Genomic DNA, 23,346 nt, shown 5'->3' on the forward strand with positions numbered 1-23,346 from the left:
TTTGATCTCAGGACCCTGAGATGACTCTTGATCTTGAGGATATGAATTCAAGCCTGACAGCGGGTGTAGAGATTACTTAAAAAACAAAACAAACAAACAAACAAAAACCAACAAAAACAGCAGGGGTGCCTGGGTGGGTCAGTGCGTTAAGCATCCGACTCTTGATTTGGGCTCAGGTCAAGGTCTGGGTGTTGTGAGATCCAGCCCTGCGTGGAGCGTCCCGCTCAGTGGGGAGTCCGCTCGCCCGCCCTCTCCCTCTGCCCCTCCTCCCCCCCATAATAAACAAATAAATCTTTTTTAAAAAAGGCATAGGGGGAAACAGGAAAGTAAGGCCCTTTTACTCAAAGGGTAAAAAAACAAATCAAGAGAAACTGTACCTGAAAGGAACTAATGGCAGACAAATACTCTTAAGATTGTATTTCTATGAAGTACTTAGTGTCATCGAAACCACAGGGACAGAGAGTAGATGGTGGGTGCCAGGGGCAAAGGGACAGGGCGTGGGGAGTCAGTATTTAATAGGGACACAGTCTGGGTTTGAGAAGCTGAAGAGGATCTGGGGGCGATGGGGTTGACGGCTGCACGACAGAGAGAATGTCGTCAGTACCACCCAACGGCTGAGACGGCAAAGCTCACGTCTGTGTATTTCCACCACAGTGACAAAAAAGATTGATGTGGAAAACAAACAAAAATAGCCAGGCAACCAGACAGATCACACTGCACGGTTCCACGAATATTTTGTAAGCGCGAACTAATCGATGGTGCTAAAAAGCTGATCGGCAGTTGCCTGGGCAGGGTTGGGGGAGGCAAAGGGCACGAGGTTAACGTGGGGGGCCACGAATACCACGATGGTGACAATGGTTTTAGGAGTGCATGTGTGTGTCAGAATGTATCAGATCGTATACTTTAAATACGTGTTGCTTATTCGGTCATATCACAATAACACTTTTTTTTTTAAAGATTTTATTTATTTATTCGACAGAGATAGAGACAGCCAGCGAGAGAGGGAACACAAGCAGGGGGAGTGGGAGAGGAAGAAGCAGGCTCATAGCAGAGAAGCCTGATGTGGGGCTCGATCCCATAACACCGGGATCACGCCCTGAGCCGAAGGCAGACGCTTAACCGCTGTGCCACCCAGGCGCCCACAATAACACTTTTTTGGAAAAGCTTTTTTTTTTCTTTTCTTTCTTTCTATCTTTTTCTTTCTTTTTTTGTTTTCTTTTTTTACAAAAAAGAAGCGGTTTGGGTTCCCAGGGAGGGGTTGAGCCAAGGGAACCCCGGCCCCGTTGTTCTCTGTGGCCTGACTGATCTGCCCAACCACTGCCCCAGATGATTGCTGGTCAGGCTTCTCGTGCGATCTCTGCCCTCTGGATTCTACAATTTCTCCAAGGCAGAGTAAACAGAGAAGACTCTTTTGAGACCCTTTCATGCTGGGGTGCAATCAGATCAGAGGCTGCTTCCCGCTGCCCGGCCTCCCACCATGCTGTAGTAAACCCTTGGTTCCCTTTCCATCAATTCAGCATTTATTTCCCCCACTTAAAGGAAACCATCTAAACATTTCCTCCCCGTTGGGATGTGTCCTGCCCCTCCACTCTCCCCGCTCTTTCTCCCCTTTGTTTCATTTCTATCAATATTCACTTTACTCACCTTATTCCTTAATAACTGTTTAAATTTTCCATCCTGCTAAGACCAGGCTCTTGACTCTCTCCTCCGACTTTCCTCATTTTCTCATTAATTAATCTCATTAAATTTTTTTAAAAATTTCATGTATTTTCTACATCCAACACGGGCTCAAGTTCACAACCCCAAGATCAAGAGTCTCGTGCGTTACTGACTGAGCCAGCCAGGCGCCCCACGTTTTTATTTTTACTAAGACCCATGAGAGGAAATAGAGACAGCAAATGCAATAAGATTTCCCAAACTGCCCTTCGATTTTGCAGTAGGTTATATGGGGTTCCCATGCAAAAGGGGATCCCTTAACCACAGCCTTTACCGTGACCTGGGAAACAAGTGTATTCAGAGGGTGAATGTCCATCCCAAAGCCAGTCCCACACGGCTTACATACAGAGCATATAAGCTGCTTCATCTGGGGTGCTCCACTTGGCATTTATAGGGGGAAACCGAGAGCCCACCTTCTTGGGGGAAACGAACCTTACAGTGGCTCTTATCCCATCTGCCAGGCTGGCTATCCCCTCCCCCGCCCCCTGTGTGTCTGGATCATGGCAGCCATCTGTGATTGTTTAATAGAGAGCCATGGGTCCTGACTCACCCAAACATGTTCTTCCACTCTGTAGTCTTCACAACCAAAGACAGGCCCCGCATGAGTCACTCTCACAATCGTGTCAGGAAGGGCTCCTCAGGAAGCTGATGATAGTGACCTATGAAATGAAACAGCTCCTTCACCCTGGCCCCTGGTTTCAGTGGCTTCTTGGTTTTGCCTTTCCCCTACATTGACTACCTCCTTGGTGAGCAGAGGTCTGAGAGGTGCTTTCTGTTGTCGCTGGATAACTTTTCCCTTGGGGAGTGGCTTCTAGGCAAGTGGCCGAAGCTTAGACGCACCCAAATCTGAGCTTGGTCCAGCAGCAAGCTCTGACCCAGCCTCCTCTCTTAATTGCATTTTAACTATTACAGATAATGAAGGGATTGACTATTTTGCCTTTTTCTTACTAGTTTGCATTTCCGTATGCCTCCAGTGAGCCAGCCCTCAGGGAGCTGGGTCCATCTCTACGTTCCACTGGTAACTCTTCCTTGGAGTGACCGAGTGCAGGACGGCTGCTGCCCCATACCACCGGCGACCACGTGGCCACCAGGAATCAGAGGCTCCTCGTCACCCAGCTTTTTCCCCTTTCTCTCCCCACACCACATTTCTGTGAGTCAGGGTCATTCTAGCAAATCCCACTTCCCCGACACTAACTGTAACGAAAACCTCGTGTCCCTGGCACCCCAATTTACAAGGGTTTTAGGAGCTTTGTGCCAGCAACTGAGGGCAGATAGAGATATACAGATACACACATTCACATTTTTTCCTATTATTTCACACGTTTGCCATCAGATTGGCAGAAAGTTAAAAGTCTGATGATGCTGAGTCGTAGCCAGGTGTGAGCCAGGTGAAACTCATGAGCTGCTCTCAGCAGTGTTTCATGGCTGCCCCACTATGGGGTCAAATCTTCACACAGAATTTGGTTCAGATATGAAGACTGATGAGGCCACTCACACTAAGAGATTATGACGAGATTGATTACTGACATAATGAGGCTTTCTATGGGGAGCAGGGCCAGTCCCCAAGCAGGTCTGAAATGGCTTGAGAGAGCAAAGAGGGGCTCTCATTATGGCGGGCGGGGGGGGAGGCTGGACTGAGGGCCGCTCCACACTGGCCAGGGGTTCCTTGGTTTAAATTTCCCTCGAGTGCCAGAGAGAGCACCAGGGCCTTCTTATCAGCTTGCCCAGATGTGGGGCACAAGAGGAAAAGGAGGCGAGTGGCTTTAAAGCTGTCAATCATCAAACATCAAAAATGGAGTCAGACTCCTTATTACAGAGTGTAAATTAATACCTACACTTTGCAAACCAGTTTGGCCATATTTAATAAAGCTAAAGAGCATAATCTCTGTGGTGGATAAAAGATGGCTGCAAATTCTGTTACTGCTCCCACTGAGAGGTGGACTCAAATCCTCTCCCCTGCAGCCTGGGTTGGCCCCAGTGACTTGATCCGTAGAATGCCATAGAAGTGATGGTCCTCGAGGCTGAGCTTCTCAACCTCCAAGGCTGAGTCTTGAGAAGCCTTACTTACAGCTTCTGCCCGGGCCCCTTGGACCCTTGTGCCGGGGGAGGCAGCCGCCAGGTGGAAGTCAGGGATAGCCATACTGTGAGGACATCTATGCCGGCCACAGGCAGGGGCCATGTGGTGAGGGAAATGCCGACTGGACCCAGTTGATCCAATGCCCCAGCCATCCAGCCCAGGCACCAGATCTGGGAGCCAAGAAGACTTCCAATGACCCCAGCCCCAGCCACTGTTTATGTGCAATTGCACGAGAGCCCAGCAGCGAGAATCCCCAGCAGAACCCAGCCCACCCTCAAAACTGCGAAATAGAAAACCAAATAATTGTTTGAAGCCTTCTAAGTGGCAGGACGGTCATTATGCAGCAGAACAACAGAACACCTCCCCCCACTGATTCCACTTCTAGATGGATAACGGCTCCCACCCACGTGTCCGTGGAGGTCTGTGTACAACGATGTGCATTAGGACGTTGTTTATAACATTGAAAAAGTGCCAAAAGACTAAGTCCTTCACTGATAGAAGAGTAGAGGTTAGTCGGGGCATAAACATTGGATGAAAAAACATACAGCTATTAGCAAACTACATCCAAACGCATCTTTGGGGATAAATCTCAGAAACATTCTGGAAAACAGCTGCCTGGAGTCCTGTTTTTTAAAGATGTTTTTATTTTTAAGTAATCTCTATATCCAGTGTGGGGCTCCAACTCACAACCCGAGATGAAGAGTCACACACGCCACGGACTGAGGCAGCCAGGCGCCCCACGGAGTCCTTAAAAAAGAAAAATCAATGTCCTGAAAGACACATAAAAAGACAAGCAGGCTATTTTGTACTATTTTTTTTAGGTAGGCTCTACACCCAACATAGGGCTCCAACCCATGACTGTAAGATCAAGACTTGCACACTCTATAAACTGAGCCAGCCAGGTACCCCAACACGTGGACTATTGTATTTTTTATCTTTTAGAAGGTTTATGTATTTATTTGAGAGAGAGAGAGCGAGAGAGCAAGAACGTGAGCAGGGGAAGGGGCAGAGGGAGAGAGAGAGAGAAGTGGACTCCCCCTGAGCGTGGAGCCCACCAGGGAGGGGGGGCTCTATCTCATGACCCATCGTGACCTGAGCCGAAATCAAGAGTCAGGTGCTTCACCGACTGAGCCACCCAGGAGCCCCAATGGACTATTTTAGATTAAAGGAGACTTAAGAGAAATGACAGCAAAATGCAATACGTGGTCCTCGATTTCATCCTGGATCAAAGGAAACATTGTCTAGAAAGGGCCTTCCCGGGAACACTGGAACATGGGCTGTAGGTTAGGTAAGGTTATTGTATCTACGTTTTCGCCGCTCAGTTTGTCACGTGTGATGATGGTACACAATTTACACGATCACAGAGAATATCTGTGCCCTCGGGAGAAGGTGGCCGAGGTAGTCAATGGTTTAGCAAGATGTGTGCGGGTCCATGCCGTGTGAGGGAGAGAGCAGGCGTACGTGGCAAAATGTTCACAGTCGTGAGCCTGCATTAGGGCAGTCATGACATTATTCCTGCAACTTGTCTAGAGGTTTGAGATTTTTCAGAACCGTTGATTCCACCGAGACATACAACATGCACGAATCTCAGAAACATTACGCCTCGTCAAAGACGTCAGGCGCAGAAGACCGCACTGTCCCTGATTGCATTTAGAGAACATTCTGGAAAAAACAAAGTGATTGCGACGGAAAGCAGATCAGTGGTCGGCGGGCACGAGGTATGGGAGGGAGACTGACTGCAGGGGGCCCGGGGCACCCCGTGACTGCGGGAGGCGTTACACCACTGCATGTAGTTAACAACTCATCAAATGAAACACTAAACTTGGTGAGTTGTATTCTATAAAAATTATTCCTGGGGCGCCTGGGTGGCTCAGTTGGTTGAGTGTCCGACTCTTGATTTCAGCTCAGGTCATGATCTCTGGGTTGTAAGATGGAATCCCGTGTCGGGCTCTGGGCTCAGTGGGGAATCTGCTTGGGATTCTCTCTCTCCCTCTCCTGCTGCCCCTCCCTTCCCTGCTCACAGGCTCGTTCTCTCTCTCTCAAAAATAAATAAAATAAAATAAAATAATATAAAATAAAAATTATTCCTAGTAGTGGGTGTGTCTCCAAAAAACAGATGTTCCAGTCTGAATTTCAAGTCCCTGAGCATGTGTTAAGGTTATTTGGAAATAGAAATTTTGCAGTTGTAAGTTAAAGATCTCACGATGAGACCGTCCTGGGTTTAGGACGGGCTCTACATCAATGAGTAGTGTCCTTATAAGAGAAAGGAGAGAGAGAGATCTGAGACTCGGGGTCACAAAGAAGACCCAGAAGGGGAGGCCATGTGAAGAGGCAGGGAGAGGCTGGAGCAGTGCTCTTTCTAGCCAAGGAGCGTGGGGATCTCTGGCAGGAGCAGAGAGGCGTGGAATAGATTTCGTCCTCGGAGCCTCTAGAAGGAACCGACCCTGCCTCCACTTTGGTTTTGGACTTTTGGCCTCTGGAACCACGAGACAATAAATTGTTGTTGCTTCAACCACCCAGTTTCTAGTAATTCATTACAGCAACCTTAGGAAACAGATACCTACTTCCACAAAGCTGAGTTTTTTATTTTTTGTGGGGTTTTTGGATGGGAAGAAACTAGGAAACATCAGGTTAAATGGAAAAAGTGAGCTGCAGAACAACACACTCAGTGTGAACTATTTTATATAGAGGTTTAAAAGGCTCTAAACAATACTACTTATTGTTCGTAGACTTTGTCTATGTCGTAAAAGCCTGCAGGCCCCTCAGTCTGGACCTGCGCCATTCCCACGGGGTTGCTTGTATGGCAGGGGGTGTCTGCTGGACTCTCGATGCCAGCGTCCACTGCCCACGGCTCTGTGAGGTCTGCGAAGTCTTCCCCAGGGAGGAGACCTTAGAGCCAAGACTTGGCATAGCAGGGGCCCAGCAGGCTGTGGAGAAGGTGGGGGAGAGCATTCTAGGGTGAGCATGGGTCTGGAGGCTGCAGGAAGCGGGCCTGTCCGAGGGCTGGCTGGAGAACCTGTAAGGGCTGGGTTGTCTTTCCCTCCCTTCCCTGTCTCTGTCCCAGCCTCCCTAGGGCCTCCCTGGGGCCACTCTGCCCCTCCTATCCATTTTCCTTCTGGAATCAATAGGGAGGCTGGGGGAGGGGAGCTGAGGGGCAGGGAAGGGGCTGGGCAGCTGGAGGCCAGAATTCCTGGGTCCAGAGAAGGCAGGCCACTGATTCAAACGTCCAAAGAGTGACTGGGGCTGGGAGCCCTGCAAGCTGGGCTGAGGGGCCTCCCGAACGGGCACAGGCAGATTGCTGGGCCTCCCTGAGCTGGTTTCTGGTCTGTGAATGGTATGACCTCACAGAGTGGCTGTGAGGAGGAGATACACTGGAACATGGGTGGTGAGTCACTTCTGTGGCCTTGCTATGGCCCTGCTGAGGGCTACCAGCAGGACTTGAGCCTTACTAAAGCCCCACAACCCTATAAGCTAGCAGTTGTTATCACCCCCATTTTACAGACAGAGAAAGTGAGGGCTACAGAGGTTAACCAGCTAAATGACCCAGGCATGCAGAGCTAACACATGGCCAAACTGTGATTTGGCCTGAAGCCACTGATGCCAGTGTCCACGAGCCAAGCTCCTTTGCTGTATTGCTTTATTGGTTTGTTTCTGGTTTATCCGTCTCTGCCCGCTCCCAGCTCCTGGGTGGAGCTTGGAATCTCCTGGGAGGAAGGCCTTGACCACTTCATCAGCAGGTGAGTCCAGCTCCCTGCCTGGCAGAGGGAGGGTTCAGGGAATGTGTGCTAAGTATGGATGTGGGTGGGCTCAGGGTGACCCTGGTGTTTGGAGGGGTCAGGTGGTGGCACCAAGGAGAGACTGAGGCATCTCCCAAGTCCACCAGGCTGTCGTCACAAGTGCTATGGGAAGACATAGTGGCCTCACTAGGCCATGCAGCCCTCAGACCTCTTTGCAAAGGAAATGAGCACCCCTCCTCTGGGTTGGCAGGAAACCTTGTCCCAGCCCTCCTGGGACCCAGCAGTTCCAGCCCCTAAGCCACCCCTTCAAAGAGTCCTTGCACCCGTTTTCCCACAAGTCAGGAGTTCCAGCTCCCATCTTCCTTATTTCTCTAGGACCCAGGCAGTTAGGCCCCAGTCCCAGACTCAGGAGTCCAGACCGCCAGCCAGAGGGGCCGGGGAGCCAGCCGCTACCAGCCGACAAAAGCCAACCGCGCACGTCTCTGCCCAGCTTCACATTCAGTAATGCCGTGTGGACAGCTTGAAATCAGCTGTGCAGGGAACACTATGCCTCGGAAATTGCCAAGTCAACAAATAGGGGCTTTCTTTCTCCCCAGAAAGCCTGTTGTTAAACAGTTACCAGCACACCACTGCTCCAGCCCTCCCTTTGTCCCTGCCCACCAGGCCAGGAGGCCCCAGCCCCCGGCCAGGGAGCTCTGGGAGTCTGGAGCTGTCTTGGGCTGGACCCAGCCCTGAATCCTCCTGGTCTCCACACCAAGTCCTCTGTCCTTGGACTGGAGCGTGGGGTCCAGACTTGTGCCACCTTGAAACTGAGAGCCCCAAGTTAAGGGCCACACACGCTAAGGTCTCAGCATGGGAATCAGCACACACCCCAAAGTCACACTTCCGATATTCACATTCAAGTTCTGTGGGTGTGAGCCCAAGCAAGTTAGGGGTCCCCCCTCAGCCTCAGCTCCCTCATTTGTAAAATAAGGATAATAGCAGTTCCTGCTTCGTTAGGATGTCATGAAAGTAAACTAGTTGTGCCCATAAAAAGAGCTTACTTAGCAGAGTGCTTAATATGTTACATTTGTCCTTGTTGTCATTCTCAGTAATGTCCTATCCCACAGGGCAGTTGTGGGGGGAAAGGAGCTGACATCTGCGCTCAGCGTGGGATCTGCACCCAGCAGGTGCTCAATTATTGGGGCCCATGGTTTCTGATGGCAGCGAGACGGATCGGGGCCTCAGAGCTGGGTGGAGGCGACTTTCCTTTAGCCCCACCGGGCCATTCCGGTCACCAGGGGGCGCCCCAGTCCCGCCCGCGGCACCGCCCCCTCACCTGCGCCGGCCTGCACCTGGCGCCGCCTCCGGAAGAGGGGAGCGGGGACCGCGGGGACTTTGGAGGGAGCCCGGCGTCGGCGGGTGAGAGCCTGGGGGGCTCCGAGGACAGGGGCCGTTGGAGCTTCGGACAGGACAGGGTCGGGGCGAGCAGGCGCCGGGGGGTGGGGGTGGTCAGGTCTGACGGCTGGGTCGGGCAAGCGGGGGGGGGCGCGGGCCCGAAGGTAGGTGGTCGCTGCGCTTCGGGCCGGGGGATCGAGGAGCTGGGGGCCCAGACGCCTGCGTCGAGGTGCTAAACAGCAGCTCGGTGCGAGGAGGTGCGAGGAGGTGGGAGGAGGAGGGACGCACCCGGGTCTCCAGAGCGGGGTCGGGCCCACAGGGGCCACGTCAGGGAGACTCCGGGTCCACGCTGGTCTGGGACAACCGCGACAACTAGGTCCTGCGGATAGGGCTGGGCTTGGACACCTGGGGAGGAAGGGGCAGGTGTGCGTGTGTGCGTGTGTGTGTGTGTGTGTGTGTGTGTGTGTGTGTGTAAGGGCTGGGGAGACCTCCAGAGGGCTGGAGGTGGGGACGGTGCCGGCGGAGTCTGGTGTGTCTCCTTCTGAGCCCCTGAACGGCAGGGCCCTAAGCAGCCCTAGGAGAGCGCCGCCAGGCTCCCGTCCCCAGGGGCGGGCCGGGAAGTAAACAGAAACCTGGAGTGGCCGGCAGTCTGCTGGCACAACCTGTTACCTGGCCCTGCTCTGGGGCTGCCCCGGGGCCCCTGGGAAACTGGGGCCAACACTCCAGAATGGGAGGACTGGGTCTGGGCATCTGAGTTCCAAGGCGTGGGGACCAAAACACCTGGATCTTGAGTATATAGGAAAACAAGGCCCAGGATACCTGGGAGGACAGGGGGCTGGGGACCTGGGCTTCTAGAAGAGGAGGGGTCAGCACACTTAAATTCCCAAGGCCTGTATTCTTGGGAGGGGAAGAGGCTGAGCTCATCTCGAGTCCTGAGTCTCTGAGAACTTGGTTTCTAGGAAGAGTGTCTCTGCTGGTGAGGGGCTGGGAACCCCAACAGCTAAGGTGGGGGGGTGGGGAGTGGGGGGCACTGTCAGTGGTGGGGGGGCCTGTGGTCCTGGAGCACTGGTGCAGTTACCTGGGGGCAGAGGATGTCTGCCAACGCAGCTCATTTCCTTGTGCTCCCTGCCTCAGTTTACCCTGGGGACATTAACGGAGCTGGGTGGCCAAGACACAGATCATTAACCCTTCATGGCCCAGGGAGTCCCTGGCTGCAGGACTGAGAGGGCCTGACCTTGACCAGCAGGGGGCAAGTCCCAACGGGCTGCAGAATAGAGTGTGCAGCAGCTGCCTGTCCCCACTGACCCGCCTGTGCCCACAGATGCTGCAGGTGCCATGAGCTCCCCACAAGGACCAAGCTTCCTGTCAGGGCTGCTCTCTGGAGGTGCTTCCCCCAGTGGCAACGAGGGCTTCTTCCCCTTTGTGCTGGAAAGGCGGGACTCATTCCTGGGAGGGGGCCCGGGCCCCGAGGAGCCTGAGGACCTGGCCCTACAGCTGCAGCAGAAGGAGAAGGACCTGCTGTTGGCCGCGGAGCTTGGCAAGATGCTTCTGGAGCGCAATGAGGAGCTACAGCGGCAGCTGGAGACGCTGAGCGCCCAGCACTCTGAGCGTGAGGAAGTGAGCTGGCGGCAGGGGGCAGAGGGGGGTGTCGTGGTGGGGAACAGGATGAGCAGATGGAGGACAGGTAGGAGGGTCCAGGTGGGTGGGCAGGCAGGAGACAGGTGGGCAGGGGGAGGAGAGCCAGGCACCGGGATGCCTCTGGAACCACAGTTCAGGACTGGGTCCAGTCTTCCGGGCGCTATTCTCCAGTGCTTAAGAACATGGGCTCTGAGGACAAGTCCCGATCTGGGTTCAGACCTCTGCCTGGTTGTGTGACCCTGGGACAGCCACTGGCCTTCTCTGAGTCTTGGGTCTGGCTCCTCAGCAGGCTGGCACATCCCCAGTGCGCAGTTACTGGGCACCCCCTCCCTGCCTGGCCCTGGGCAAAGCCTTTTCCGTGCATTGTCTCGGTCAATTCTCACCTAATCCTGTGAGGGAGAAGAAGTCCCCCCTCTGCCCAGGCTGTCCTCAGCCACACAGTCATTCTGAGGGTCATATCTGGCCCCCTAAACACCCCGGACACCACTGACTCCAGCATCCATGTAGCCCCAACCGCTGCCCCGAGATGGACCTGGGGAGCTTATGACCTTCACCTCCTCCCCGGGCCACCTCATGGGCATCTCAGCATAAGGGGCGCTCTTGACTGTCTGACCCCATGACCTGTGGTCCTCATCCTGGCTTCCCATCTCAGGACCAGTCCCCAAGCTTCTCATGACCTCTCTTCTCCCACACGTGCAAGCCCTGTGGATTTTGCCTCTAAACTAGATTCCGAATCTGCCTGCTTCCCATGGTCTCTGCAGCCTCCACGCTGGCCACAGCCAGCATCACCTCTGCCTCATCCCTGCAGCCGCCTCCTCACTCATCCCCAGCTTCCGCTCCCGCCCCCTGGAGCCCATTCTCCAGCCTCCATTCTGGGGCAGCCAGAGGGATGTTCAAAGATGGCAAATCAGATCATTTCAGTCCTTGCGTAAAATCCCCCAGCAGCTCCCCATCACACTTAGAATAACACGGGAGGCTCTTCACCAGGGCCTGAAAGTCCCCGCACGAGGGCCTTGGCCAGCCTCGCTGCCATCCTCCCCTAGGACCGACCTCTTTTCAGTTCCTTGAGAAACCCACGTGTGTTCCCTCAGGACCTTTGCACTTGCCATTCCTTGGTGTAGCCTCTTCCTTCCTACACTTTAGATGTGAGTTCAAACATCACTTGTTCTTTAGAGGACCCCTGCCGACCTACCCCACTCTTCTTCATCAGGGTTTCTTTACAGCCCTTACATTCCCTCTGAAATGACCAAGTCCAAGCATGTGTCTGTTTGCCTCTCACTCTCTAGACTCTAGGGGCTGGAGGCAGGGAACTTGGTGGTCTCGTGGACTGCAGATAGCCAGACCCCACAATGGGAGGAGCTCAGGAAGTACTGGACAGATGGCTGGGTGGCTGGAACCTGGAGATATTAAGGGACTTGTCTCATCACAAAGCAGCAGCAGAGCAGGGCACCACCCAGGACAGTTGGACCCTGAACCTGGGGATTTAATCCTAGAGCTGCGTTGTCCCCACGATATTTGGTTAAGAGTTTGGCCACCTGGGTTGGAATCCCTGCCTCACTGATTTACTGTGTGTCCTTGGGCAAGGCATTTAACCTCTCTGAGCCCCAGGTTCCTCATATATAAAATAAGTACATTAACAATTCTAAGTGTGGTTGATTAAATGAAATGGTACCAGGAAAGCCTAGCGCGGGGCCTGGCAGGAGTGCCTGCTAATAACTGGAGTGGTAATACAGTTAGCACCGCCTTCCTGCTCTGAGAGTTTATAGAGAGTGGGGGCCTCTGGCCCCCGACTTGCCTGCCTCCCCAGGTCGGGCACCTGGGTGTGTCAAGAGCGTCCCCCTGCTGGTTGGACAGGTTTTGGGGAGGGCACGCAGAGGCGCGGGGCCCAGGCAGGGCTGGCCAGGGTTAATTAGAGGGAGCTGGCCAAGAGGAGCTGGGGGAGAGGGGCTGAGCACAGGCTGAAACTTCAGAGCCCCTGGAACATTGGTTGGCGAGGCCATGGGCCGGGGCTTAAATTCTGCCAGACTCAGGCGCCAAAAACGGCGCCTGCAACCTCGGGTCCAGAAGCCCAAGCAGCAGCCAGAGGTGAGTGGGCATCAGGGAGCCCCACTCTCCTCCAGTCCCAGGTCAGCTCCTCCTGCCTGACCTGGAAACCTCTCCACTCCTCCTGCAAGGCTCTGGTTTTCACTCTCTGCCTGCTTCTCCCTCTTGCTTCCACACCTGCCTCAGACCTGCCCGGACCCCCTTTGGGTCTGTGTTCGGTCCAGCCTCACTTCCCTCTGTCCCGGCCCCCACAGCGGCTGCAGCAGGAGAACCATGAGCTCCGCCGGGGCCTGGCAGCGCGGGGCGCCGAATGGGAAGCCAGAGCTGTGGAGCTGGAAGGGGACGTGGAGGCCCTGCGGGCCCAGCTGGGAGAGCAGCGCTCCGAGCAGCAGGACAGTGGGCGTGAGCGGGCGCGGGCCCTCAGCGAGCTCAGCGAGCAGAACCTCCGGCTCAGCCAGCAGCTGGCCCAGGTGGGAGAACCGACCCCACATCCCCGACAGGATGAGGGCAGATGCCTGTGTCCCAGTGTAGGGGTGGGTACCCTGGGCTTGGGGTCAAGGCTTAGGGCCAGCCGAGGGCTCCACTGCCTGCCCCCCACAGGCCTCCCAGACGGAGCAGGAGCTTCAGAGGGAACTGGATGGCCTTCGGGGGCAGTGCCAGGCTCAGGTCCTGGCAGGAGCAGAGCTGAGGACGCGGCTGGAGAGTCTGCAGGGGGAGGTGAGTGCCAGCTGGGGCTGGGGGCTATCTGGGGTTGGCCCAGCACCGCCCCTCCAGCTCTGAGTCTCTCCCCAGAACCAGATGCTGCAGGGCCGCCGGCAGGACCTGGAGGCCCAGATCCGAGGCCTGCGTGAGGAGGTGGAGAAGGGCCAGGGCAGGCTACAGGCCACCCACGAGGAGCTGCTGCTACTGAGGCGAGAGAAGCGGGAGCACAGCCTGGAGGTGACCGGTGGGGGGCTGGGGGGGTGCATCTGGCCAGGGCATGGGCCACTGCCTCGGGGCTTCCTGGGAGATAAGGCCAGAGGTGGATCGATCACGGGGAGCCCCAGAAGTTGGGCCAAGAGAGCTTGGGCATTAGCCCAAGGGCAAGTGGGAGCCTTGGAAGGAGATAGAGCCAGGTCTATCCTGGTCTGCCTTTAGAAGGCATCAGAGCCTGGCAATTGGGAGGCCAGGGGGGACACTGAGGCCAGAGATAGCGGGAACTTGGACCAGGTCTGGGGCAGTGGACATGGACAAAAGCAAACGACAAGAGGCAGCATGGCCTGATGTGTGAGATCTCAGGAGCTTGCACTTTGTGGTCGAAGACCGCGGGCTCTTGTCCCAACACCCCTTCTTACTATTGTGGGACGCCCGGCCTCAGTTTCCTTGTCTGGGAGATGGGATGGGAATGATAAAGAGCCGTGGTGAGGGTGAGGCACTCAGCACAGCGCGAGCTTCAAAAGATCAATAAACGCGGCATGACGGCATTTAGGCATTTACGGCATTAACGCGTGAGCTGGCCAACCGGTCGGGGAAGTGGGCGGGGCTCCGCCAGGTGACTTGATGGGGTGGGGCCGGAGGGAGGGTGATGGGAAACTTTAAAGCCAGTGCACCTGTCCGCACCCTGCTTTATAGACAAGGAAACTGGTATCTGCCGGGGGGAACTGCGCGGCCCAAGGCCGCCCAGCGATCTGGGGGTGGGAGCAGGATCCCTGGGGTGCTCCGACGCGCAGGACTGCGTGGCTCTGGGTGGCGCGCTCGCGCCCCCTGTAGGCCGGTAGCGGGATGAGGCCGCCGGGCGCACCTGGCTGACTCCCCACGCTTGTCCTTCTGTCTGTCCCTCCGCAGCTGGAACGCGCGCGGTCCGAGGCCGGCGAGGCATTGAGCGCTCTGCGAAGGCTGCAGAGGCGCGTCTCGGAGCTGGAGGAGGAGTCGCGCCTTCAGGACGCCGACGTGTCGGTAGCCTCACTGCAGTCAGAGCTTGCTCATAGCCTCGACGGCGACCAAGACCAGAAAGCAGATGGACGCAGAGATGCCCCGGTGAGCTCGCGGCCCCTAGCCCCCACGTACCACGCAGATTCCGCCCCTCCTCCTTTTCCCAGGAGGTCCGACACCTCACTGACCGATTCCTTTCGCGAACAGAACACTCTGTCCCCTGAGATCCAAGAGTTGTTCAGCCACCAGCCTTCACCCCAAGAGGAGAGCCTGGAGCCTCCCAAGAAGCGAGCATCCCTGAGGCCAGGGGAGATACTAGAGGAGAAGGAGGCCGAAGTAGCCCGGCTGCAGGATGAGGTGTGGGAGTGGGAGCATGGCGCTGGATGTAGAGCCCCTCCCAAAGCCAGTTTCTCTTGTCCATCTACACCTCTGAGTTTTTGCCCACTAATTCCCCCTCTACCTGGATCTGTTTTCATCCCAACAAACTTGTAGTCATGCTTCAAGAGCCAGTCTGTATGCCACCTCTTCCAGGAAGACTTCCTGGACCGCACTCCCCTCTTAGTCCCACCTCCCAGTGCTTCTCCCAGCATCCTTTCTGCAGGCTTATACCATCCAACCGGCCCTGCCCCCACCCCATCCTGCACCAGCCTGGGGACTCGAAGATTCATCTCCAGCACAGGCCGCAGCTGCCCCGAGTGTTTGTGGAGCAGGCAGGGGAGGGCCTAACGACCTGAAGCCCTGGCTGCTGGTAGATCCAGGAGCCTCCCTGCCCCTCTTCACCTTCCCCTGCCCACAGATCACGCTGCAGCGGGCAGAGTTACAGTCCCTGCGGGAGGAGCTGCAAAGGCAGAAGGAGCTGCGGACGCAGGAGGACCCCGAGGAGGCCCTTAGCGGCGCCCTCTCGGATCGGGATGAAGCTGTGAACAAGTGAGCCTCTGCCACCATCCACCACAGCCCCAGTGGGACTGCAGCCCCTGGGCCTTCGATTCCCCCACACGTGATAGTTAACTCCACACCCACCAGGAGCCCTCCAACCTTGCTTTTGGTGTTAGCGGCACCACTCCCGTCCGGGTCCAGCAGCGTCCCGTCACCTCTGCTCGCTGAGGCCCGAGCGCCCTCGGACCCACTCTCTGCCCCTCTTGCCTGCAGGGCACTGGAACTGTCCCTGGAGCTCAGCCGCGTCTCTCTGGAGCGGGACTCGCTCTCACGGGAGCTGCTTCGCACTATTCGCCAGAAGGTGGCGCTGACGCAAGAGCTGGAGGCCTGGCAGGTGAGGGGCGGGGCGGGGCGGGGCCTGGGAAGGGGGCGGGGCCAGCACGCTAACCCGCTCCTCCCGCCGGCTGCCGGGCCCGCAGGACGACATGCAGGTGGTGATCGGCCAACAGCTGCGCTCACAACGCCAGAAGGAGCTGAGTGCGGCCGGATCAGCCCCGCGTCGCGCTGCACCGCGCTTCTCCCTGCGCCTGGGCCCTGGGCCCGCTGGCGGCTTCCTGAGCAATCTCTTCCGAAGGACCTGAAGGCCGAGGGATGGGGGCCGCCTGTGCCCTCTGGCTCACTTTCCTCTTCTGGCCAATGTAGCACCAGGGTCCTGATTGTCTTCCATGGGGGGCTGGTGCCCTCCCCACCCCTGGAAGCTGAGCAAAGGCTCAATGGGAACAGGGGCCAGCTTTGGGGGCCAGGGGCCCCAGGTGGGTGGCGGGGCAGGTGAGGCAGAGCTGAGTTTTGAATCTATATAGGTCTATATTTTCTAAGCACCCTGGGCCTGGCATGCTCCAGGGCAGAGATGGGGGGTGGGTATTTATGTATCAAGATCAGAGTAATATATAAAAATCATTACACCGACTTGGTCTCCATTCTTGGGAAGAACATGAACGGAAAAATAGCCTGAAAATTTGTTTATTAAAAAAAAAAAGAAATAAAAAAGCATTCCAAATCCCTGGGATGGAAGAGGTGTTGCCAGAGGTCAGAAGGACAGGGAGAAGGCACGGTAGCCCAGATTGGTGAAGACATCTACCCGGCAGCTGTTACCTGCGGCTGTCAGGACCTGGAGGCAAGAGGGGGTGACTGGCCTGTTCACACATGTGGCCCCCAGGATCCCCGCAGCCCGTTGCAGAACCCACCTTGCACTCAGGTGCTGCCGGCTGCTGGTTGAGACTGAGGCTAAGCAGCCCTGGGGAGGAGCCAGGCACCTGGGCCTTGAGCTCCCCACTCAGCTGCCACTGGTTGACACAGCGGCCCTGGCCAGCGGACAGAATCTGTGGAGGGCAGGGAGGGGAGTTGAGGGTCAGGACTGGAGAGGGGAACCGGGCAAAGGTGGTACAAGCAAGACAGAGGGCCTCACCAGGTCCTGGTAGAAGGTGACGTGTTTCTGTGGCGCCCGCATGGGGAAAATGGTGGTGGGTGTGGAGGATCGGAGGTGCCAGAGGGTGAGTGCTGGGCCGCCTCCACAGACCTGGGCAGAAAGGTGGGGGTCCCCAGCCACTGTGAGCACAGGCCCTCAGCTGGCAGGGCCCGGAGCAGTCACCCCATTCTGCACCTCGCCCTGCTCACCATCCAGTCCGAGTCAGTTGCTAAACATCCGATCCAACGCCCATTGTGGGGTCTTGAGCACTCCTAGGGGGAAGGAGGGGAAGAGAGGAGATGAAGACACAGGGGATGCCCAGGGAGGGGGATGGGAGGATAGGGCATGGAGTGTGCCCTCACCTCATGCTTATACACCTCGATGGTCTGGACTTCCTTGGCTGTCCGGAGGTCTGTGGGGGAAGAACCATGAGAAGCGCCCTGCTGGCCGCAGTCTTCCTCACCACTGTCTCTCCCTCCAACCGGACACTAACTTACCCCAAAGTCGCACAGCTCCGTCCTCCCCACCCGACAGCACCTCGGGGCTCCGCTCCCTCAATGCCAGGCAGTGGATATAGTCTGTGTGGCCCCGGAGGGCCCGCTGCAGAAGGAGGGCCAGTGTCACAGAGAAGATCCAGGAAGAATGCCCCTACTCCCATCCAGCCCTGACCACCCCAGCTCCATGGCCTGCTCACTGTGAAGGCCCCAGTCTCGAGGTCCATCGTATGCAACTGACAGTCTCCCCCTGCCAGGATGAGAGAATTCTCCTACAGAAGAAGGCAGGGTGGAATCGCAAGTCAACGTCGAATCAGGACAGGGAGAGGGGAAAGGCTTTGAAGTTTGGACCAAGAACAGGGCAGAGTAGAGCCCCAGTCACAAAGGGCTCAGACCTTAGGGACGAGAAGCAAAGCATTGATCTCAGGCACTTCTAGGCTGGTCCTGGGAGAGAGAAAGCGAGGTCAGCTCTGGTGAGGCAGTACCTTCACCCCCAAGTACCTTCTGCCCACACAGCCCTAGCTCACCTGTATGGGGGCTGACGCCGCCACAGCTCCTTACAGCCCTTCATGGAGGGAAACACTGGATGATGTCAGAGGCTCTCTGGGACCAGGCACCCCAGCCCATCCCCCAGCTCCACACTCCTTACCTTCTTGAGGATCTCTGCCCAAAGCCAGGCCTTCACCTCCCCATCCCCAGCACTGAGCAGATGTCGATCAGTGGAGACCATGCTGTAGACGGGCCCATCATGGGCTAGATGGAAGTGCAGAACTTGAGTGACCCTGTCCTGTCCCCCTCCCCTACCCGGGGTTCTATAAGCCAGACTGAATGGCTGCACGCACCTTGGAATGTGACCACAGGATTCTTACTTTCTTCTTTGGCCTCAGAGCTCAAAGCAGCAGACAAGCTGAAGGGAGAGGGGAGGGCAGCCTGAGAGTCAGAAGCAGGGGACGTCAGTCCCAGGGGGTACAAGTGCTAGAGCTACCCAGTGGTGGGAGCAGGGGTGGGGGTACCTGAAGATGGCTATCTGCCCGTAATTGTTCCCAGCTGCCAGGAACTTCCCGCAGGGTGACACACTCTGGGAGAAAATGGTCATGTGGAGCCGCTGTAGGGCCTGAAACACTTCCATCTGTGGGGAGAGGCTGCATGAAGCTACCTGGGACATGCAGGACCTGAGAGTCAGACTCCTTCCTGCCTCCCCTGCCCAGAACGCGTAGTCATTCTTTGAGGTGGCCCACCAAGGGGGTGCCTGCCCACACTGTCCCAGGGGTTGCTCCAAGCACAGGGTGAGGAAGCGGGCAAGTTGAGGCGTGACGTCTACCAGGACCTTGAGCAAGCACCCAGCCTGGCCTCCAAGGTTCCTCAGGTGTCAAATGGAGCTCATGGGAGACTTTGTCACAGGTGTCCGAGCTCCTGTATCTAGAGCTTCGCATACAGCTGCCTCTTAAAAGCACTTAAAAAGTGGCTCCATTACCCCAATACAGAAAAACATACTGACTTCTAATCCCTACCCTCCAACTTTCCCGTTAGGCTCCTAAGGTCTTGCTGGGTTACCCTCCCTCCTGCCCCTTCCGAGCCGGGCATACACTACAAACCCCAGAAGGCACCGCGCACCACGCCCGCCTCACCTGACCCAGAGGTACGGCGTGTGGCACAGCTCGCTCCATGTCGAGAACTACAAATCCCAGGGTGCTCAGCGCGACGCAACTTCACGAGTCTGGACGTGCCCGCGAGTGGTTCCCTTTCGGGGGGCCGCACGGCTCCAACACCGCCGGCCGGCCCGGCGCGAAGGCAGCTGCCGACTATTACCCAGAGCCTCAGGATCCCAGGTGACTGCCGCGAAGATCGCCAACACGAAGCAGCGCCCACAGCACCCCAGCTACGCCAGATCCCCTCCCCCACCTCACTGAGCCCACCCGCCTTCTAGCCGCGCGTCTTTGGTCTTCCGCGCCTGCGCAGAACCTCGGCGCTGCGCGCGCCTAAAGCCACGCCCCTCGCGCTGGACCACGCCCTCTGAGGCTCCGCCCTGTAGCCCGGATCCCACCCTCTGCCCGCAGGACCCCGAACCCAAATGATCCTGCAGCAGCCCCTGGAACGAGGCTCCCCAGGTCGGGCCCAGCGCGACCCACGGGCCGCCTCGGGCACGCCCCGAGCCCAGGACGTGAGGTGTGTCTAAGGGCACTGGGTGGGCCTGGCCCAGCGGCCCAGGAGCTTTGGCTGGGGGCTCAGGGTTGGTCTGCAAGATGACATAACGGTGGAGTGAGTTGGCAGGGCTTGGGCATAAGCTGAGACTGAGCTGAGAGTTCTGAGGCAGGCTGCTTGCTGGTGGCCTGGGAGATGGGGTGACTTAGGTGAGACGGGTAGTCTGGGGGCTTCCTGGCTTACACTGCAGGCACCGGAGAGCAGATCCTGGGGATGGGGCCAAGAGGGTGGGGTGCACCTGGCTTTCTTTTCTTCCCAGCTCCCCTCTCCGAGGAGCTGTGCCCATGAGCACCAAGCGGCGCCTGGAGGAGGAGCAGTGAGTTTGGGGGCAGGGAGGGACTCCCAACAAGGCCTCTGTCACCTTAGGTCCCTGTCAGACTGCTACCCATGTGAATATCCCAGCCTGCCTGTCTTCCTGTTTCTCCCCAGGGAGCCCTTGCGAAAACAGTTCCTTTCTGAAGAGAACATGGCCACCCACTTCTCTCGACTCAGCCTGCACAATGACCACCCTTACTGCAGCCCCCCCATGGCTTTCCCCCCATCTCTGCCCCCACTCAGGTAGGCACCACCCACCGTCCGGGCCTTCTGGAGGATCACACCCGATCTTTGGAGCCAGTCTCTAGGCCCTGCCTCATCCTGCTATTTTTAGCTTCTAGCCAACCTCTGTTGTTTCCCATCTTGGCTCCTTGGAAGGTGCTGGCAGCCCAAGAGCTCTTGGGGACCTGGACTTGGTGGGAGGTGGCTCTTCCAGGCCAGCCTCAGCCCCATGCTGTTATTTCCTTTTCCAGGAGCCCTTGCTCTGAGCTGCTTCTCTGGCGCTACCCTGGGAACCTGATCCCTGAGGCCCTCCGGCTGCTGAGGCTAGGGGACTCCCCCACCCCCCACTACCCTGCAATGCAAGCTGGGGAGATAATGGATTTCTGAGTTCTGATGGGCAGTATTTCTGCCCACCTTCCTTCTTCTCCACAACAGAGAAGACCAGCATCCCCACTAAGGGACCAGCTGTCCTGAATATTCTCCAGACCAGGCCTCTGGGCCCCAGAACCTACCCTCAACAGAGGAGGACACTGAATCCCACAGAGCCCTGGGGTGGGAGGGGCAGGAGGGACAGGAGCATGGGAAGGGAGGCATTCCCCCCAAAACTGAATAAAGATTGCTGAGCAAATGAAGGCTTCAGTCTGGAACCCTGGGGCCTTTGGGAAGGAAGGTGGGAAGGCTGGGGCGCTGGATGCTTGGGGTTTCTCAAAATCTTCCCTGGAAAAAACGGTCAGGGCCGGGCCAGGTCCTGGCAGGCTGGGCTCAGGCATTGAGAATGTGTGAGTCAGAGCCTCACCCCCGCCCCCGCGGCTGACTCACTCCTCCCTCCAGCTCTGGGAAGTCGGGCTGGGGATCATGCCACTCTCCGAACCATTTAAAGTTAAAGATTCTTTTATTAATAAATTCTCCCTCCCTTCCAAACTCTCTCCCCAAAATAAATATTTCCCCCCCTTTGGGGGTTGGGGGGGACAGTGTCTTAGGGCCAGCCCCCCTAGAGGGCCAGCCCCCTAGTGTTAGCAACAGATCCCTAACCCCCCAGACAGAGACCCCATGGTGGAATTTCAGTACATCTGAGTGGGTGGGGCCTGGTGTTGTCTGGCCCTCACGTCAGCCTGGCCCTTAGGCCATGGGGGCGGAGGGAGGGACCGTTTGTGCAAATGCTGCGGTTCCTTAGTGTCAGCTGTCTGGTGTGAGCCAGCGTGGGTCTCCTTTCCTGTCCTGGAGCCAGAGACAGGGCAGTCAGACACCTAGGAAGGCTCCTCTGAAGCCTGGGCCCAGGCCTCGGAGAGCTGATTCACCAGTCCCCCATCCCTCCACACCCTTGTGGTTGGAAGAGTCTGGCTCTGGCTGTGTCTCTGGTGAGGGGGTTGGCTCCAGAATGAATGAATGAATGAATGGATGAATGGATGATGACTGGGTGGGGCCTCCTGCGGGCAAGGTCTCTCACTGTCACTGGATCAGTGCCACACCAGGACAGCCCTCCCCGCCGGTCTCCTCGATGGGGGCTGCAAGATAAGAAGAGGGGTGGTCAGGAGCAAGGGAGATGTTGAGGAATGATGGGGGGTGGCCGGGCAGGCCTGGCTCACTTACTAGTAAACTTCTCTCTCCTGCGGCACCGTCTCCAGACCAAGAAGCCAGAAAGCAGTCCCAGCACGAGGGCTAGGCTCAGAGCACCCCCCAAGATGGGCCACAGCAGTGGGAAGGAGGCTGGAGGGGCTGCAGCGCCTGGGGGCGGGACACCAAGTTAGACCTCGCCCTTCTCGGTACTAGCTCCGCCCCCTAGATCTGAGCCCCAAGCCTTCCCCGCATCTTGGCCCCTGCCCTGATCCTATCCCTTCCCCACCCCACCTCCCATCCCCCCGTACTGATTAATTCCCCAGATCTTAAGCCCACTGCTCCCCTCTCCGCCCTGGCAACTCTCTCCTACTCTGGGGTCCGCTCGCCCCTGGTCTCTCCCCAGACTCACAGCCCAGGCAGAAGTCGCTGTTCGGTCGTGCCGGGCACGACGCGCAGTCCATGCACTTGTCGAGGTCCGCGCTCCAGGAGCTGCCGCGAGAGCAGGGGGTGGTGCCTGGGGAGGGGGCCGCGGGTCAGAGGCTGGGGCGGGGCACGGCTATTCTGGGGGCTGAGGTCAGGGTCGGCCGGCTCGAATAACGTGAGTCACTCGCGCCCTCCCCCCGCATTCCTCACAGGTGACCGCACGGCCCGACCGGGACTCGGCGGCGTGGGGGAAAGGGGGGGCCTAGTGCGGGACGCTGTGGGGGGGGTGTCAGGTCCCCACAACCCCCCCCCCCGCAGCCGGCGGGTGACTCACTCCTGGGCACCGGGCCCGACCCCGGTCCCTCCCCCCGCATAGCTGGGCACTGAAGTCACCGGATGGAAGGGGGCACCCCACATGGTATAGGGGGTACAGACCCCCGTGCTCTCGATCACCCCCCCCCCGAGACTCTAAGGTCACTGGGGCCAGACAGACCAGGTACTGAACAGGATGGGGGCGTGCCTTCTCACCGAACGAGACATCCCGCCCTCAAACTTTCTCCCTCCACTTCCGAGTCTGGACTTACTAGAACAGAAGTCGCCTCCCCCTATTTGAACAGGGGGGAAACTGAGGCTGGGACTGCGGATGAAGTTCGGAGCGGGATGAACCTCTCCTGGCCAGGGAGCGCGGAGTCTGGAGACCACCTAACCCCGAATCCCCATGTCCGCCTAGTTCCCCCCAGTTCGGCCCCGTTCTCTGGGTCCCCAATGCCGGCTCCCCGATCACCGGCGAGAGACTCCCTGGGCCCCCGCGCCCTGAGTACCTGGCACTCGCTCCCCGGCCGTCGCGCCCAGCAGCGCCAGCCCGAGCCCCAGCACGAGGAGCCGTGGCAGCGCACGCAGCAGTGCGGGAACCATGGTGCGCGTCCGGCGGCCGCGGCCGTCTGAGCCCGCCGCGCGGGGCGGACAGCGGCGGCCCCGCCTCCGCCCCCGCCTTCCGGGGCGGCTCCCTCGGCTCGGCCAGCCCCGCGGCGGGCTCCTAGACGCCCCGCCCCGCCTGGCCCGCTCTGTTCAGTCATTAGCTCAACAGGCACGAACTCCGTGCGCCAGCGGCTGAGACCCCGCGTGGACGCAGACCTGTCTCTGTCCTGTGGATGCTGAAGGCCGGGAAGTTGGGGGTGGGAATCAGACACGAACAACCCATCTCAAAGATAACTGCAGCTTTCTTAAGGGCCCCGGGGTATAATGATAACGACGTAACATGATGATGATGATGATGATGATGATGATGATGAT

The 23,346-nt window shown here is 57.6% G+C and overlaps 4 protein-coding genes across 7 annotated transcripts; 2 read left to right on the forward strand and 2 right to left on the reverse strand.

Moving 5' to 3' along the window:
• Positions 1–8,848: 8,848 nt before the first annotated feature.
• On the forward strand, positions 8,849–16,379 carry BICDL2 (BICD family like cargo adaptor 2). The gene is made up of 10 exons (XM_040635452.1): positions 8,849–8,931; positions 10,229–10,524; positions 12,843–13,058; positions 13,189–13,305; positions 13,381–13,527; positions 14,413–14,604; positions 14,707–14,856; positions 15,296–15,426; positions 15,649–15,769; positions 15,855–16,379. Exons 2-10 carry the CDS (start codon positions 10,243–10,245, stop codon positions 16,014–16,016), a joined length of 1,518 nt encoding a protein of 505 aa, XP_040491386.1. The 5' UTR covers positions 8,849–8,931; positions 10,229–10,242; the 3' UTR covers positions 16,017–16,379.
• Positions 16,380–19,103, reverse strand: THOC6 (THO complex 6). Of its 2 annotated transcripts, none has more exons than XM_008696776.2 (13): positions 18,963–19,103; positions 18,348–18,463; positions 18,177–18,241; positions 17,984–18,087; positions 17,862–17,899; positions 17,730–17,778; positions 17,535–17,606; positions 17,338–17,440; positions 17,203–17,252; positions 17,050–17,112; positions 16,841–16,951; positions 16,620–16,754; positions 16,380–16,543 (listed from the first exon to the last, which is right to left on the reverse strand). In XM_008696776.2, the coding sequence occupies exons 1-13, from the start codon at positions 18,999–19,001 to the stop codon at positions 16,463–16,465; spliced, it is 1,026 nt and encodes a 341-aa protein (XP_008694998.1). In that variant the 5' UTR covers positions 19,002–19,103; the 3' UTR covers positions 16,380–16,462. The 2 variants fall into 2 exon arrangements, with proteins under 2 accessions (XP_008694998.1, XP_008694997.1); XM_008696775.2 differs by having other exon boundaries at positions 18,348–18,490; positions 18,963–19,099.
• Positions 19,028–20,701, forward strand: HCFC1R1 (host cell factor C1 regulator 1). Of its 3 annotated transcripts, XM_008696777.2 has the most exons (5): positions 19,028–19,163; positions 19,392–19,500; positions 19,796–19,852; positions 19,966–20,094; positions 20,325–20,701. In XM_008696777.2, the coding sequence occupies exons 2-5, from the start codon at positions 19,406–19,408 to the stop codon at positions 20,458–20,460; spliced, it is 417 nt and encodes a 138-aa protein (XP_008694999.1). In that variant the 5' UTR covers positions 19,028–19,163; positions 19,392–19,405; the 3' UTR covers positions 20,461–20,701. The 3 variants fall into 3 exon arrangements, with proteins under 3 accessions (XP_008694999.1, XP_040491387.1, XP_008695001.1); XM_040635453.1 differs by lacking the exon at positions 19,796–19,852; XM_008696779.2 differs by lacking the exons at positions 19,028–19,163; positions 19,796–19,852 and having other exon boundaries at positions 19,367–19,500.
• A 249-nt stretch (positions 20,702–20,950) lies between these two features.
• Positions 20,951–23,012, reverse strand: TNFRSF12A (TNF receptor superfamily member 12A). The gene is made up of 4 exons (XM_008697108.2): positions 22,875–23,012; positions 22,040–22,144; positions 21,664–21,798; positions 20,951–21,578 (listed from the first exon to the last, which is right to left on the reverse strand). The coding sequence occupies exons 1-4, from the start codon at positions 22,966–22,968 to the stop codon at positions 21,523–21,525; spliced, it is 390 nt and encodes a 129-aa protein (XP_008695330.2). The 5' UTR covers positions 22,969–23,012; the 3' UTR covers positions 20,951–21,522.
• Positions 23,013–23,346: the final 334 nt, after the last annotated feature.

Source organism: Ursus maritimus, unplaced genomic scaffold (assembly GCF_017311325.1).
Source record: "Ursus maritimus isolate PB19 unplaced genomic scaffold, ASM1731132v1 scaffold_2, whole genome shotgun sequence".
In the NCBI taxonomy this organism is placed as follows: domain Eukaryota; kingdom Metazoa; phylum Chordata; class Mammalia; order Carnivora; family Ursidae; genus Ursus; species Ursus maritimus.

What these genes read in the sequence shown, in the direction of transcription:
- BICDL2 (XM_040635452.1), top strand. Translation starts at nt 10,243, where the DNA reads ATGAGCTCCCCACAAGGACCAAGCTTCCTGTCAGGGCTGCTCTCTGGA. An exon ending in TGGAGAGTCTGCAGGGGGAG is followed by an intron (nt 13,306 to 13,380) that starts GTGAGTGCCAGC and finishes GTCTCTCCCCAG; the next exon opens with AACCAGATGCTGCAGGGCCG. An exon ending in AAGAGCTGGAGGCCTGGCAG is followed by an intron (nt 15,770 to 15,854) that starts GTGAGGGGCGGG and finishes CCGGGCCCGCAG; the next exon opens with GACGACATGCAGGTGGTGAT.
- THOC6 (XM_008696775.2), bottom strand. Translation starts at nt 19,001, where the DNA reads ATGGAGCGAGCTGTGCCACACGCCGTACCTCTGGGTCAG. An exon ending in CTTTGCTTCTCGTCCCTAAG is followed by an intron (nt 17,607 to 17,729) that starts GTCTGAGCCCTT and finishes CTTCTTCTGTAG; the next exon opens with GAGAATTCTCTCATCCTGGC. An exon ending in TCGAGACTGGGGCCTTCACA is followed by an intron (nt 17,441 to 17,534) that starts GTGAGCAGGCCA and finishes CTCCTTCTGCAG; the next exon opens with CGGGCCCTCCGGGGCCACAC.
- HCFC1R1 (XM_008696777.2), top strand. Translation starts at nt 19,406, where the DNA reads ATGATCCTGCAGCAGCCCCTGGAACGAGGCTCCCCAGGTCGGGCCCAG. An exon ending in CCCCGAGCCCAGGACGTGAG is followed by an intron (nt 19,501 to 19,795) that starts GTGTGTCTAAGG and finishes TTTTCTTCCCAG; the next exon opens with CTCCCCTCTCCGAGGAGCTG. An exon ending in CGGCGCCTGGAGGAGGAGCA is followed by an intron (nt 19,853 to 19,965) that starts GTGAGTTTGGGG and finishes GTTTCTCCCCAG; the next exon opens with GGAGCCCTTGCGAAAACAGT.
- TNFRSF12A (XM_008697108.2), bottom strand. Translation starts at nt 22,968, where the DNA reads ATGGTTCCCGCACTGCTGCGTGCGCTGCCACGGCTCCTCGTGCTGGGG. An exon ending in GGCCGGGGAGCGAGTGCCAG is followed by an intron (nt 22,145 to 22,874) that starts GTACTCAGGGCG and finishes CCCCCTCCCCAG; the next exon opens with GCACCACCCCCTGCTCTCGC. An exon ending in CAGGAGAGAGAAGTTTACTA is followed by an intron (nt 21,579 to 21,663) that starts GTAAGTGAGCCA and finishes CTTATCTTGCAG; the next exon opens with CCCCCATCGAGGAGACCGGC.